At 37.2% G+C, this 15,901-nt stretch overlaps 3 protein-coding genes and 1 long non-coding RNA gene across 4 annotated transcripts in view; 1 reads left to right on the top strand and 3 right to left on the bottom strand.

Annotated features, from left to right (window-relative positions):
- LOC107713779 (uncharacterized) overlaps window positions 1–707 on the bottom strand; it is a 9,428-nt gene extending 8,721 nt beyond the window's left edge. The window contains exon 1 of the mRNA XM_016519390.1: window positions 627–707. The gene's annotated coding sequence lies outside the window, so the exon portion shown is untranslated. The remainder of the gene's footprint in view (window positions 1–626) is intronic.
- Window positions 708–3,532: 2,825 nt separating this feature from the next.
- On the bottom strand, window positions 3,533–6,835 carry LOC107713781 (neoverrucotoxin subunit beta-like). The gene is made up of 5 exons (XM_016519392.1): window positions 6,342–6,835; window positions 5,951–6,124; window positions 5,695–5,868; window positions 4,446–4,492; window positions 3,533–4,169 (listed from the first exon to the last, which is right to left on the bottom strand). Exons 1-5 carry the CDS (start codon window positions 6,833–6,835, stop codon window positions 3,634–3,636), a joined length of 1,425 nt encoding a protein of 474 aa, XP_016374878.1. The 3' UTR covers window positions 3,533–3,633.
- Window positions 6,836–6,977: 142 nt separating this feature from the next.
- Window positions 6,978–8,984, bottom strand: LOC107713789 (uncharacterized). The gene is made up of 3 exons (XR_001636933.1): window positions 8,918–8,984; window positions 7,806–7,960; window positions 6,978–7,266 (listed from the first exon to the last, which is right to left on the bottom strand). It is a non-coding gene; the product is annotated as an uncharacterized LOC107713789 (long non-coding RNA).
- A 2,171-nt stretch (window positions 8,985–11,155) lies between these two features.
- Window positions 11,156–15,901, top strand: part of LOC107713788 (procollagen galactosyltransferase 1) — an 18,648-nt gene continuing 13,902 nt past the window's right edge. Inside the window, exon 1 of the mRNA XM_016519400.1 lies at window positions 11,156–11,497. Coding sequence (XP_016374886.1) covers window positions 11,292–11,497 — 206 coding nt within the window. The 5' untranslated portion in view covers window positions 11,156–11,291. The remainder of the gene's footprint in view (window positions 11,498–15,901) is intronic.

The following is a 15,901-nucleotide window of genomic DNA, read 5'->3' on the forward strand; positions in this document are numbered from 1 at the left end:
TATATATATATATACCCCACTCCAGCCGGTCCATGAGAATATTTTCAAAATATAACCGGTACGCAACAGAATCAACAATCACGCGTTCATATTACTTCTAATGTGATACGCATAATACTACTACTACTAATAATAATAATAACAACGCTTCTAATGTGATCATCATTTGTAGAATAATGCCTCTGTGAAAAAACTGTCCTGTTAGAGAAATAACTTTAAACTTAAGTTTTAAGTTTATTTCACAGTTTACATCATATAAATATGTGCATGATATTATATAGGCTACAACATATAACTTGTGTTTGTTTGTTTGTTTGCTGGTTTTCATTGTATTTGTTATATTTGTATTTTTTAAACAGTTTTTGCCATGAAAATAGCCTTTGATGCTGACATGGCATTAAATAAATATATACCACTACTACTATAGGCTAAAACAAAGATAGCTGGATATCAAAAGTAATTTATAGGCATAATTGTCAACATTTCCGCCATATTGGTTAGTTTCTTTACTGACGAAATATAGGCTAAAGATTTGTGTTTTAAAATCCATGTAAAGAAGAGCATAGACACAGTAGCTCATTTTTATATCACTACAAAGTTACATGAAGAATAAGATCTGAACTTACTACAAAATGTGCAATCGTTTAAACAGCCATAACAGGTTTCTTGAAATTACGTCTCTTCTTTCTCCTCTTTTACTTTCTTTTCTCAAGGTTAAGGTGTGTCTTGTTCTTCTTCTTCTTCTGTTTTTGGCGTGTTGCATTCTATGTGTATATCGCCACCTACTTTTGCTGTTATGCAGTCATGGTTTATTTATAATTAGTTTCTTCTTTGCTTTTGCGCTTTCTATTCTTTCACACATCTTCACATATCTATACATATATTCCTACTCATAATTATTTGATGCTCCATCCCATTCCATCTCTTCAAGTTCCACCTGGCGCTGCGTGTTCAGCTCCTCCAGTAATCCCGTGGTCCCTGGATCCAGAATAGACTAGACCATCCTTATTCTATATTTAAATGCTTTCACTTAACCCAGTAGTACAGTCATGGCCAAAAATATTGGCACCCTTGGTAAATATGATCAAAGAAGGCTGTGAAAATTAATCTGCATTGTTAATCCTTTTGATCTTTTATTTTTAAAAATCACAAAAATCTAACGGATTCTTATGGATAACAAGAATTTAAAATGGGGGGAAATATCATTATGACATAAATGTTTTTCTCAAATACACGTTGGACACAATTATTGGCACCCCTAGAAATTCTTATGAGTAAAATATCTGTGAAGTATATTCCCATTCATATTCACAATTTTGAGCACTCCAGGGTGATTATGAACATGAAATTATCCAGGGAAGAGGATGTGTGTCTATATCATCCTAATGCACGGTGAGGAGGAGAGTTTGATTGGATAAAGACTCTCTGAGGACTACAGCTGGAGAACTGCAGAAAATAGTTGAGTCTCGGGGTCAGAAAACCTTAAAAAAAATAAATAAATCAAACAGCACCTACACCACCACATGTTGTTTGGGAGGGTTTCAAGAAAAATTCTCCTAGCTCATCCAAAAACAAACTCTAGCAAATTCAGTTATCAGACACGACTGGAACTTCAAATGGACTGGCTTCTATGCTCAGATGAAACTAAAGAATGAACTTTTTAGCAGCAAACACTCAAGATGGGTTTGGTGCACACAGGGATAAAAAGTACCCCATGTGTACAATGAAATATACTGCTGTATTTTTAATGTTGTGGGCCTATATTTCTGCTGGAGGTCCTGGACATCTTGTTTAGACACATGGCATCTTTGATTCTATCAAATACCAACAGATAAAAAATCAATAAGTGACTGACTCTGTTAGGCCATGTTTGGATCTTCCAACCGGACAATAATCCAAACACAAATCTTAAAAACAACACAAAAATGGGTCACTGAGCACAAAACCAAGCTTCTGCTCTGGCCATCCCAGTCCCCTGACCTGAACCCTGTACTTTGACGTGACATGTGGCCAAGTATGGTGACCCATACTCGGAATTAGTGCTCTGCATTTTAACCCATCCAAAGTGCACACACACAGCAGTGAACACACACCCGAAGCAGTGGGCAGCCATTTATGCTGCGGCGCCCGGGGAGAAGTTGGGGGTTTGGTGCCTTGCTCAAGGGCACCTCAGTCATGGTATTGAAGGTGGGAGAGAGCGCTGTACATTCACTCCCCCCCACCTACAATCCCTGCCGGTATGAGACTCGAACCCGCAACCTTTGGGTTATGAGTCCGACTCTCTAACCATTAGGCCACGACTTCCCCTGTAGAAGATGAGTGGGAATCTGAAGGGTCTGGAGAGATTCTGGATGAAGGAATGCTCTCTGATCTCTTGTCAGGTGCTCTCTAACCTCATCAGGCATTATAGGAGAAAACTCAGAGCTGTTATTATGCCAAATGGAGGTTTCAAAAAGCATTGAATAAAAGGGTGCCGTTAATTGTGTCCAATGTGTATTAGAGAAAAACATTTATTTCATGATATCTCCCCCCATTTTAAATTCTTATTATCCAATGAAAGGTTAGACTTTTGTGAATTTTTTTAATAAAAGATCAAAAGGATTAATGCAGGTTAATTTTCACAGCCTTCTTTGATCATATTTAATAAAATATTTCAAAACCAATATTTTTGGCCATGACTGTATATATGTATTTTATTAATATCCTATGTCCTACTCTATCTCTATTAAAATTGTGTCCTAACAAATATTCCAAATCCTTATTTACCTTACCTTTTTTGTTTAAACATTATATTAATACCTTTCTTTCTTCGTCATACCTTTTACACTCATATATCACATGCTCCACTGTTTCTTTCTCTCCACAATTCTCACATAGACCAGTCTCATGTACTCCAGTTATGAACAGCGATGTGTTTAATCCTGAGTGTCCAAGTCTCATCATAGTAATTGTGACCTCTTCTTTCCTATTTCTACCACTTATACTTTTTTAGTACCTACCATTTTTATATAAATGCCGTCCCTTTTTATCTGTATTCCATGTTTGCTGCCATTCTTTAGTAATATTTTCATTGGTTTTAACTTCACCTTTACTTAAAGGAACTTTAAAGTCTATTATTTTAAGCATTTTTGGCTAATTCATCAGCAGAACCAATAACCCAGTATTACACTATGTAGCTGTTACATTAAGGATGCATTTCTAACTGACCCTTAAAGGTTACTTTCAGTCATATAAAAAATTATGTCTGATCACATAAAGCACAGTGAAAAAATAAATAAATAAATAAACACAACTACTGCAAGAAAATAATGAAAATATGAAACAGTGTTAGCATATAATTCCATGGTAGCCCAAATCAGAACAAGACTTTTCAAAGAAATTAGCGTTACATTTACATTTTTCAAATTACACTGATTCCAAAATATACATATACTGGACAGGAGCATTAAAACATGTTTAAACTTTGGATATTGTCACACCAGTACAGTGTGTATGTGTACGAACCTAAGAAAGGCCACCCATTATTGTCCGAAACTTCAACATGGCTTGATTCATAGGATATCCATCTGAGAGCAACAAATGTTTTTATCCCATTGTGTGTGTGATGTCTCTGTGGTTCCTCAGAGGAGGTTGTTAATTCTGACACAGAGACACTGTGGAATCATTGTAAAAACCAAATCCAGCATAGAGGGGTTCAGTGAATGTGGTGTTGAATGTGTGTAAGTGTGTGCGTGTGTGTGTGTCAGAGACGCTGTAGAAGGAAAGAGGGCCAGCCGACACGTCCAGATAGACACCTACTCTATTAGATATATATGAAGAGGGAGGAATCTTGGTGCTGTTAGCCTTATTATCATGCCAGGAAGAGTAAATCGTATCACAACAGTAAAGATTCCAGGACTTGTCATTGAGTCCAAACCGACAGTCAATCCCACCTTTCCTGCTGATTCCTTTATATGCCACTGCTACATGACCCCAACCTATCAATTCAACCTCCCAGTAACAGCGTCCAGTCAGACTCTCTCCACACAGAACCTGCTCATAGTTGTCAAATCTCTCTGGATAGTCAGGATATAGTTGTGGCTCTTTCAAACATGTTGCCTTTCTGTTCTCCTCAGACAGGATGAGATGAGTGTTTGCTGTGTTTGGATCCAGTAAGAGATCACAAGCATCTGAACACAAGAAGAGAGAACAGATCATCTATTACAGTGGTTCTCTGCTCCTGCAGAGTTTATTTCTAACCCTGATTAAACTCTCCAACTTTCTTGTAATCCTGAATACCTTAATGAGCTTGCTCAAGTGTGTTTACTTAGGCTTGGAGCTATACTCTGCAGTTAAGTGGATTTTAAGGGCCAGAGTTGAGAACAGCTGACCTACAACATAATTAAATATGCAGAGATGTGTATATGTGGGAGTTTGGGTGCTTGTGTGTGTGCTTGTGTACTTACATTTTCTCAGTCCTGGTGTGGTCCTGAAATGTCCACCATGACCCAAACTGAATAGACAAAAAAAAAAAACAAGTAATGCTCATTGGACTGTTTTCTTAAAAATGTAAACACTTTGCAGAGCATTATTTTTTCTCAAGGGAGAATTTAGGTTCTGAAGTATTCAGTCGGATAAATAAATAATCAGTGTCGTAAAGTATTCAAGTAGATATAATTAGTTACTTATATCTTTCTACCAAATTTTGCTATAAGTTTGATTGCATCATATAATAATTGCTGTTAATAGTGTTCATCGTCTGTTTGATTACGTCTTTAATTGATTTTCCGTACATTTCTGCCATATGTACATTAACTGACAGTCACCACTGATAAGCTACCACTAAATATTGTAGAAACTTAATTTGCTGTAAAGTTGCTTTGCAACGATTTGTATTGTGAAAAACGCTATACAAATAACTTGAATTGAATCGAGTTGAATTTCTGGCTACTTTATACCTTGAGTATCAAAGTAAAATTTTACTCTGTCAGGTTTATATTCAGTTTGTTTGTATCTTAGTTTAATGTTGGTCCTGAGACTATTCTAGTATTTGTAAAGTATAATGAAGACTGTTATTGTTATCTCCTCCGTCTTCATAATCCACTGCTACTACACAGTACATGAGAGAAGAACCAACCCACAAAGAAATGGATTTACCATCTGCATGTCTCCTCTAGAGGCCTGTTTCATAAAGTGCACTAAGAAAAGTGGGGATTTCAGTCCAAAACCTGACTTGAAGTAAATTAACAAATCAATCTAAATCTAAAGCGGTTCCATAAACAACAATTTAAGTTCATGCAATATCACTAATCTGACCCAGGTTCAAGGTCAAGGTGCACTCCTGGAACGCGGAAGTGCCTGCAGAGTGCTGCTACTGAGGGGGACAACATTCCTGGAACAACATTCCAATCAACCAATAAGATGTGAGGGACAAGTTCACAGTTTATGTCAAGTTAGGCTTACAACCTAGGTTATGAGTTTCTACATCAGTGTTATGCACCTATCATTTCCCTCTGATTTTAGTGATACGTAATGATTAGGTATAGGTTTAAGGGTAGGGTTTGGATTAAGACTATGTTATTAACTAAAAAGCTAAATATGTTAATCCAGGAACATATCTTACTTGGCAAAAGCACAGTGACCACATCATTACACCCCTCTTAGGTAATCCCCGTTTCATTCCACATACATAGGAGTCAAAATTTTCCCACATACTTGAGTTTCTCCAGTTTATACTTTGGATGATCCAGTTTGTGTTTGAGCAGCTGGACTCCTGATTGTGCTGGGTGATTGTAGCTCAGATCCAGCTCTCTCAGGTGTGAGGGGTTTGCACTCAGAGCTGAAGACAAATAACCACAGCCTTCCTCGGTCACCATACAGCCAGACAACCTTCAGACACACAAGACAGTAAACAGCAGGGCATTTTAACGTATGGAACACAAACTATTTAATAATCAAATGGAACCCAGACCTCAGTATCTCCAGCTGACAGTTTGGACTCTTCAGTCCATCAGAGAGCAGCTTCACTCCTGAATCCTGCAGGTCATTGTTACTCAGATCCAGCTCTCTCAGGACAGAGTTTGAGGATTGTGGAGCAGATGACACAATTTCACAGGACTGAGCAGTGAGATTACAGCCAGCAAAACTGAAAGAGAGCAAAACATATGTGAATCCAGTTTTTAACTTTTCCACATTGGTATTTAACTGGCATTTCAATAATATCAGCTTCATTCTTGTAAAATAAATACAATAATTATTTTATTTATAAAATAAAATAACTAAAATAAAATCAAGATGAAGCACAAAAACAACAGAAATGTAAGTCAGTTTAAAAAGTAGTAAAGAGATGATTAAACACTCACATGGCTTTTCTGCAGTTGATCACAGCTGGTATCAGTCGTCTTCTCCCCTCATCTGATGTGTTGTATTTCTTGAGGTCCAGCTCATCCAGCGGCTCCTCTGACATCTGAAGCATGTAGGTGATTGTTGAGCAGTGAGCAGGAGAGAGTTTCTTCTCTGAGTGTTTGTCTGATTTCACAAACTCCTGAATCTCTCTGGACAGAGTCTGATCTTTCACTTCCAGCAGACAGAGGAACAGATTGATGGATCTTTCAGTGGAGAGTCCATGTCCATCTCTGATCTTCTCTTTAATGTACTGTGTGGTTCTCCTGATGCTCTCTGAGCTGTTCTCTGTGTGTGTCAGTAGATCCTGTAAGAGTCTCTGATTGGACTCCAGTGAGACGCCCAGCAGAAACCGCAGGAACAGATCCAGCTGTCCATTCTCACTCTCAATAGCTTCATCTACTGCACCTTTAAGCAAAATTTGTATTGAAGCAAAATTCCTCAGCCCCTCCATAATTAAAGTTACATGAAAGTAAAACACATGGAAAGCAGCGAGAAACTCCTGAACGCTCAGATGAATGAAGCTGTAGACTTTCCTCTGATGAATCACAGATTCCTCCTTAAAGATCTCAGTGCTAGTTGATCAGATTGTCCTGTGAGTGTTGTGTTCTGGCTGTTTTCTCCATCTGTAAAACCTCATGTTCTTCATTTACTCCTTATCTCCCTCCCTCTATGATGTAGAGCTGTGTGTAGATCCTGTTCAGGAGGGTCTCTTCTGGTTTGATTCCTTCAAATATGCTCCCGTACTTGTTTTTCATGCTAATTTTGTGCTGGTCTTTGACTCTCTGCAGGTCTCCAGTCTCTAGTGTGTGTTTCTTCAGGGCTATTTCAGTGTTATCCTGATTCATATGTGTCTGATAGTGGGATGTAGAGGACAGTGTAGATCTAAAATGAAAAAGAAAATAGCACCAAATAAGAGAGATTACAATTGGAGACCATGTGAAAATATATATTTTACCAGATATGATTTTGATACCCCTTTTTGAGTTGCATCCTTTCGTAATGCACATTTCATGCACTGTTTTTGGTTTACATGTAGTGTTATTTCATTGAGTTTCTTAAATCATGATTCATGATTTACAGGGGACATTTTTAGAAAATAAATATTTTGTGGTCCGAAAAGAAAGGAGGGCATACAGCATTAGAAGAGCACCAGGATGAGTAAATGATGACTTAGTTTTTGGGTGAACAGTGGGAGACAGCGGAGACAGTAACTTAGGGAGACTGAGAACTTGTTCAGGCTAGAACAGTACAGGATAGAGAAGAGTAAAGGTATAGTAAAGATTCCTTTTTTTAATATATTTAAAAGCGAGGATGGGTTAACAGGATTCAGTCAAGTGTTTGTGGAAAGATCAATAGATTTTTTTTTGAAAACTGCATGGGATTTGGCTGTTTAGGAAAGTTGAAAAAAAAAACTGTTTTACCTGGGGTCAGAGGTCACTGTTCTTTCATTTAAGTTAGGAGGAAAATCCATTGATTTATCACTCTTTATAGATACACAGCTGGATCCAGCAGATGAAGGGGCAGTGCCCTCATTATCTCTCTTGTTATGGAGACTCATTTTCGAGGCAGTGTCATCCTAAATAAATAAATAAATACAAAAGATAGTTAAAAACAAAGAAGAAACCACTTAGATACATGACAAATAGATATAAAAATAGATGATGTTCTATGAGGGTGAGTAAGTGATGACAGAATTTTAATTTTTGGGAAGACTATCCATTTAATAATATACACCCATAAGTATGCTTGTAATCTATTGTATAACTGCAGAACAACTGAAGACCAGTGCAGTTTACTTGTAGTTTACTTATAGCGCATTGTAGCACATTTTGGGTATTACAGCAAAAGTTTAGTGCAATACAAGTTAAACTCAATACAGCACAACTGCAGTTCAGCCCAGTAGAACAACAGGCGTGCTGTCAAATGAACTCGACTAGCAGCTATACTATGTTCCTGTTCAGTGTTTATGTGTGTGATGGTTTGATTTACACTTCATTTGACTTATGTTTTTGACTTATGTATTTCAAACATCTGGTTGCTGCTGTTCAAGTTTTTTTATGTTTTATTTATTTTTTATCCAGGAACATTCAGGTAATCATTTGTTAATTTGTTTAATGCTTGTTACAGCAGGAACGTGCAATCCGAACACAACATAGTTTCACAACAGTCTACAAAAGTTTAGTACTTTTAGTAGTTCAAGTACTGATGTGGAAATTTGAATGCAGTACAAGTGCAGTACTCAGCGATGATTGTGTACTTTACTCAGTGTATCACACTCGCATATCAGTTAAAAGCAGAAGTTAGATTGACAACTATGGCACTTTTCATTTTCGTGCGTTTGTGCAACAGAATGAATAACCACTGGTTTGTTGATTGTTTCTGATTATTATACATACACATTGGTCAGAGCTGTTGAACCTTCAAAATATAGTGTTACACTATTGAAATCCCATGTACTGAAAAGTAAAAATCTCAAATAGCAGCTGATTTTATATGACTGCATGGTTACATTAATAATAAGTTCTGAACTTACCACACAATATGCAGCCGTTTTAATACCTGAAATGGCGTCTCTTCTTGTCCTCCTTTTTTACTTTCGTTTCTAGTCACCTGTTTAAACGTGAGTCTTGTTTTCCTTTAACTCCACTCAAATGAAAAAGTACTCCCTCTAATGGCGCAGAGCCTTATCACATTCTCCTCCTTTTTATGTCAGTGGTTCCCGAACTTTTGTTCTTGAAGCCGCCCTCAGAGATGCCTTTATGTTGTTCGGTTATTTAAGAAATTCATAATAATAATTAAAAAAGCAAGATACCCGAGATAATGCATGGTTAATTTACAAAAAGAGTTCAACAAAGTATAACATTACTTATACAAAGTAAAAAAAAAAAAAAAGAGTCATTAAGTTTAATTATTTATGGACCTTATTCAAAAAATCCTGCATTTTTAACATCCATTCTCTTTAATATTCAAAAGACTGACTGTTCTTATTGAGTTTATCGGTTTATTTAAGAAAATAGTATATTTTATACAATTAAAAAAATAAGACATTATGTTTATTTTGTTCCATCACAAGCATATGCTAACTTAATCACATGTAAGAAAATTGTTTAAGAGTTTTAGAACATTTCCTTCATCTAAGTCCAACGCCAGAAAACAAATGATTTAATATGAAATGATTTAATATTGAAACATTTAATATGTGTCTAATATATGCAAGATATGGTTACTTTATCTATTAAATAGAGCAGACAATCAACCTGCTGTCTTGAATCTATCATTTGGAAGTGTACACTAGATTTGCCAATATTTATAAACTATTTGACACATTAGTTTTGTATCTGACTGTGTTAACCCATATTAACTGCACCCAGATATACAATTAGCAAATTAATCCAAAATAATTCATTTTATTTTCTCAGTTCTGTAACTGGTTATGACTCAAGGTAATAAATAAGATTATTATTTCTGAAGTGCATCAGCAAACAGAAGTGTTATACTGTTAAATTATCACTGTCCGATGTATAACTTGGTTCATATGTTAATAAAAAGCTTTGTAGTAGCTATTATTACAGTTGGTTCCCAGAGTTAGTACTCAGTATATCAGATGATACATTACATCATTGCTTGAATCTAACTGTAGTGTTCAGGAATCTGTATACATCCCCATCACGTCTGAGACCCCAGAATACTCAGAGAGTTTTTAACACACACACACACACACACACACACACACACACACACACGCACACACACACACAGACACACACACACAGTTTCTGAATTTGTGTTGTCGTACAGCCTGCTGTAAAGGCTGTGTTTTGTGCCTTGCATGCTCATGTTTCTTATAAAAAAATAAAAACAAACAAAACACAGAGTTTTTACTGAAAACAATTCTGACACCGTGTAAGACTTCGAAAAGAGAAGGAGCAAACAAAACACTTCCTAATTTTAGTACAGCCTGTCTGTATGAGGAAAAGACATGTCAAACTTTCATTGGAGGAAAAAAAATGGAAAGGTCAGAAGGTCGGAAAGAAACACTAACATTAATATACCTGTACACCAGGGGGCGCTCTCAGATTCACATGCAAATCAAAATGCGAAAGCTTGGGGAAAAATTAATGTACATACTGGCAACGTATTAGAGGCATTCTATATAAACATACGCACTGAATTTTGAATTATTTTCCATTTTTTTTAACCATAAAAAATTAAATTAACAGTAAAAATTAAAATGTCAACAGGTTTGTGTGATATTTAGGATTAAAGGTAGGGTTATCATTTTTAGTTGTATATTATATTAGTCATTTCCGTATCATATTATACATTGCCCTTAAATATAAACAAAAGATAGTACGTTAGTAGTATTGTGGTATAAAATTAGTAAGCCTATTGTAGCTGATTTAGAGTCGAGATTTCTATAACTGTTACCAGCACATGTCCTCAGTGAGCGCTTTAAAACTGTGAACTGGTTCACTTTGTGTTTCAGGAAGCACCGTTTGTCCCACTGCCGTATATTCCCTCCACTATTCTAATCTATAGCTATTGTCTATTTGTCCCGTATGTAAGTGTATGTTTGCCACGCCCACTAACTTTCTGGCAGATTCTAACCGAGCGCAGCTGCTTTTCTTAAAGGGGCCGCGACATTAAAGGCGAGCAGTCCAGCTTGTAGAGTTTAATTACCGTATATTATAATCTCGCTGTCATTTACCAGATGATTGAGAGCACTGGATTCTTCTGACTTTTTCTGTACCACATTCTTTCTCTTTTTACTAAGAAGCCCGTCCCTTTAAATCTCCTCCAGGGGCCACCCAGAGTCGCCCCGTATTTCTGTCGGTTGGCAATAAATCGCCGATGGTCACTGTTCGCGTCAGCGCGCCGCGATCAGTCTCGCTTCTGGTTCTCCGGCCATGTATCTGCTGTGTTTCTTTTCCCTGCTGCTGTGGAGCGGTCCGGCGCGCAGCTATTTCCCGGAGGAGCGCTGGAGCCCGGAGTCCGCGCTGCTCGCGCCGCGGGTGCTGCTCGCGCTGGTGTGCCGCAACTCAGCGCACTCTCTGCCGCACGTCCTCGGTGCCATCGACCGCCTCAACTACCCCAAAGACCGCATGGCTGTATGGTGAGTCCCGGCGGATTGGATTATTGGGCGTTATTTATCAGAACTAATGTTCTGCGCAATTGCGCGTCTGACAGATGCTGACTGATGCGTTGCGCGTTAACTGTAATACAGTAACTGCAGACTTTCTGCAAAGCAGAAACAGAGAGGCGTTTGTGTGTGTGTGTGTGTCTGTGTCTGTGTATGTGTGTGTGTGTGTATGTGTGTGTGTGTGTGTGTGTGTGTTGAGAGCGCTAACTAACAGCAGCTGTGCTTGCGTGAGTTTTTGGAGATGATGTGTGATTTATCTCTGTTTGGAAACGAGAGCAGGATAATTGTGTCTTTGCTCCTGCTGTGTCCTGTGTGCGTGAAGGGGAAATGAGCGAGTTTAGATGTGTCCAGGGCACACAGACACCCCCTTCAGGCCCCTCGATCAGCTCTGCCCCCCTTTCTTCCACTCATGCAGATGCAATCAGCCGACGTGTCTTTCTAGCCGCGCTCGTGAATGCGTGTTGCGCGCGCTGATGGGATTTGTGAGAAAACAACACATGAATGAGTCTGTGAGCTGAAAACAAAGCCGTTCCCCGCGGCGCCAGCGAGAGGCTTCTGAGAGAGGCTTCGAGCTCATGAAATATGCAAGTCATCAAAGTAGGGAAGACATCCATGGAGTAGTGAACTATTGTTGATCTCTAATAATTTAGAGCATAACTCCATATTTATCAAATACTTTGATGTTTATTATTTATAATAATCACAGTCAACAACTTCCCTCAGCGAGTACTATTTATTCTAACTTTTTCGAGGTCCATTAGAAAAGCAATAAATTGAAAATACAAAACACGAAACAATACAATACACTTTAAAAAGACAGTTATACCAATATTTTCTCATAAGTGACTGGTATGGTATCACAGTAAGCCTGGGATTTGCGACACTTTAGTATTCTTCTGACACCTATGAAAAACTTTTTCATTTGATAAAATATAACACCAAGTGAAAAAATGCAAAAAGAAGTTTGGTTTTACATGATAAAACAATACATAGGCTACTGTTTGAAGTGCAGACAGTGTATTTATGGATTGTCAAAGAACAATACAGACATGTTTCACCATTTTCCCATTCAGTGTTAGTGTAATGCATTACTAAGTAATTATTTACTGTAATTTAATTACTTCTTCTTTGGAAAAAGTAAGGGATTACTCTTATTTTTTCTGTAATTTAATTAGTTACTTCTGGTGTAAATGCATTCAATACTAGAACAATATAAAACAATTTAACATGGAATTGTAATGTCTAATGTTCTAATATTAAAATGCGGTGTAAGTAATGGTACAATGTATGTTTTAATGCAACCTTCTCCCTTTAAATACTTTGGTCAGTTCAAGAATAATATATGCAATTTAATATTTATTTTAAAGAATTAACAGAGCAGATTCTTGTCTATCCTTGTAATGTTCAGCTGGTTTAGAAAGTAATTAGTAATATGTAACGCAATACATTTTAGAGAAAGTAATTAGAAAAGTAATCTGATTACACTGTTGAAGATGTAATTTGTAGCAAGTAATTAATTACTTTAACTTACCCAACTCAGTTTATTGTCCCATTCAGAAAATAATGACATTCAGCACTCTAAAAGTACATTTTAAGTAAAAAATATTTTAAGTAGCATGTCCAAATGTGCAGTATTAATGAAAATATAAGTGATTTTACCCTTCAAAAGAGGCAACTAGAGCTCACCAGCTGATTATTTCCAACTTTGAAAACCAGCCTTTTTTGTCAATTCAGAGCCAAGTTCCCTTCCAGTGGATTATATAAAACTATTTTCATATAGTCCAACGTAAACCTGGCTGTGATGAATTATAAAGACAACGACAGCCAATCAGGATCCACCTGACTTTAAAGAGCTGAAACGTTTAAAGTGGCAGAGGACAAATCTGCGGCGAATTGATGTGGATCCCAAAACAGTTATTGTTCTTGGTGTGAACGGGCCTTAAATGAGTACAAGACAAAATGAATGCAACTGTGTGTGAACTCTTCCTTTAATGTGAATGCTTAATTGTTGTGCGAGTTTAAAATAGCATCTGCACAGACTGGCGTGAAGCCGCTGCATGTAAAACATTTCTGACATCGTATCATCTTCGTATCAGTCAGTTCAAAAAGAGTCACAGCGGGCATTCAGAACTGAAGCATTTCTCTCAGCGTGTGGTTAACAACTGAAACCGAACCGCCTGGGTTTGTGTCACTGCCACAAACAGACCAGAACGAAACCACATGTGGTCCGAGACTCCCAGAAGCCATTTGGGCGGGTTCAGCGCTTATTAGCGCTTTAGCAAACTGAAACTGAACTGTATTTAAAAGTCTTTGATGAACAGACGAACGTCTTTGCAGATCTGAGCGTCCGCACACGCACATGAAATGCCATATAATCTAAAGCTGTGTTACAGGAATAAACTCAAACTACACTGAAGAGAGACGATGCTCTAACCATAGCATACAGCAGCAGAGCGCTGCGTTTCACGCTCACACCAGAACATAGACACGCCGGCAGATCCTGCTGAACAGTTTCTCTGGTCAACATCTGCTCAAGCCTTTATTTCTTACCGTTATATGGAAAGTTTGTTGGATGGACGTGGCCGAGCCCGCGGCCGTGTGATTGGTTCTCTTAAAGGGGTCATAAGATGCGATTTCAAGTTTTCCTTTCTCTTTGGAGTGTTACAAGCTGTTCGTGAATAGATAAGATCCCTAAAGTTGCAAAGACTAAAGTATCGCGGCAGTTTGGTGTGTGGTTTGTCGCCTTTTTTCTCCTGTGTCTTAATGGCTTTAATTATCGAATGAGCTTTCGTTTGATGACTCTCTATGAATCAGGCAGCCACATTACAGATGTGTTTTTACACCCACAGATGTTTAATTACCATAATTATATATAATATATGATACTATATAATTATAACATAAACACTACCGTTCAAAGGTTTGGGGTCGGTATGATTATATTTATATTTCTGAAAGATGTATATGCTTATCAAGGCTGCCTTTATTTGATCAAAAATAGTAAAAACAGTAATATTATGTGTGAAAATAAATAATTCAAGTTGTTTATTTTGTTTAAAAATCTTATAAATGTCCGAGGTGGCAAGTGGGACCTTTTACCCCACACACGGTATTGATACAAATACTTCAGCTAAAATAATGTTTTTTAAATAATGTCTAAGTTAATACTTGTTAAAAACAATCACTTTAGCAAAGTTTGTACTATTTTCTGCTTATTTTGAAAAATAAAAATTATTTTTTTCAATAAATATACTGTCATTAAAATATGTTAATATAATAAAATATATTTTAAAATACAGAAACAAAATCGTTTTAATAAGTAAAGATTCTGAAAGTATTGAAGTAGATACAATAATAATTGAATATGTATTTACAGTAGTAACAACAAATGATATATTATTATATGATATGATTAATATCATGTTTTTAAATATGAAAGTTTCATTCTAAACATGGTGATTATCTCTAATATGGACACCCAACATAATATATGATATTTACCATCTGAATGCCAACAAATGGAAAAGTCAGCCATCTATTAATTATCATGTTAATTACTGTGCGCCTTTAGCCCCAACAGCAGGGGGCTAAAATACCATACTTTTACATATTCTTTCGTTATTTAAAAACTGTTGCTTTAATTATCTTAAAGGTCCCATGACATGCTGCTTTTTGGATGCTTTTATATAGGCCTAAGTGGTCCCTAGTACTGTATCTGAAGTCTCTTTCCCGAAATTCAGCCTTGGTGCAGAATTTCAGCCACTGTGAGCCAGTCCCACAATGAGCTTTCCTTAGGACGTGCCATTTCTGTGTCTGTAGCTTTAAATGCTAATGAGGAGGAGAGAGGCGGGGCAACTGCCATGCTTCGCTCGTTTGCAAGCCATGATGTCTCTCGAGGAAAAAAAAAATATTGCACTCGCCTGGCACTGTAGTAGCTCATTTTCTCATGGGCGGGCCAAATTCTCTGGGCGGGCAAAGCAGAGAAAGGGGAGGTAACCTTTCCCCGTATGACGACATAAAGGGAAGATTCCAGATTGGGCCATCTGAGCTTTCATTTTCTCAAAGGCAAAGCAGGATACCCAGGGCTCAGTTTACACCTATCGCCATTTCTAGCCACTGGGGGACCATAGGCAGGCTAGGGGAACTCATATTAATGTTAAAAAACCTCATAAAGTGAAATTTTCATGCCATGGGACCTTTAAAAATGAAGTGTGTAATTTCTGCATCAAATGCAATTGATAAAATAATTACCAATCTCACTATTGGCCTATTTGACTGTATCAAATAAATACAGTTAAATAAAGTCCCTTCAGGCCGGACAGGATGGTTAAACAAACTCTTATATATTTATAGTTGTCTTTGCATATAGGATGTAAA

The sequence above is a fragment of the Sinocyclocheilus rhinocerous genome, unplaced genomic scaffold (assembly GCF_001515625.1).
Source record: "Sinocyclocheilus rhinocerous isolate Xijiao unplaced genomic scaffold, SAMN03320098_v1.1 scaffold1861, whole genome shotgun sequence".
Classification (NCBI taxonomy): domain Eukaryota; kingdom Metazoa; phylum Chordata; class Actinopteri; order Cypriniformes; family Cyprinidae; genus Sinocyclocheilus; species Sinocyclocheilus rhinocerous.

Excerpts from the sequence above, each read along its gene's own strand:
- LOC107713781 (XM_016519392.1), bottom strand. The coding sequence starts at position 6,835 with ATGGAGGGGCTGAGGAATTTTGCTTCAATACAAATTTTGCTTAAAGGT. Across the intron at positions 6,125-6,341 it reads ATCAACTGCAGAAAAGCCAT|TTTTGCTGGCTGTAATCTCA; the intron begins GTGAGTGTTTAA and ends GCTCTCTTTCAG. Across the intron at positions 4,170-4,445 it reads CACACCAGGACTGAGAAAAT|ATGCTTGTGATCTCTTACTG; the intron begins GTAAGTACACAA and ends TCTTGTGTTCAG.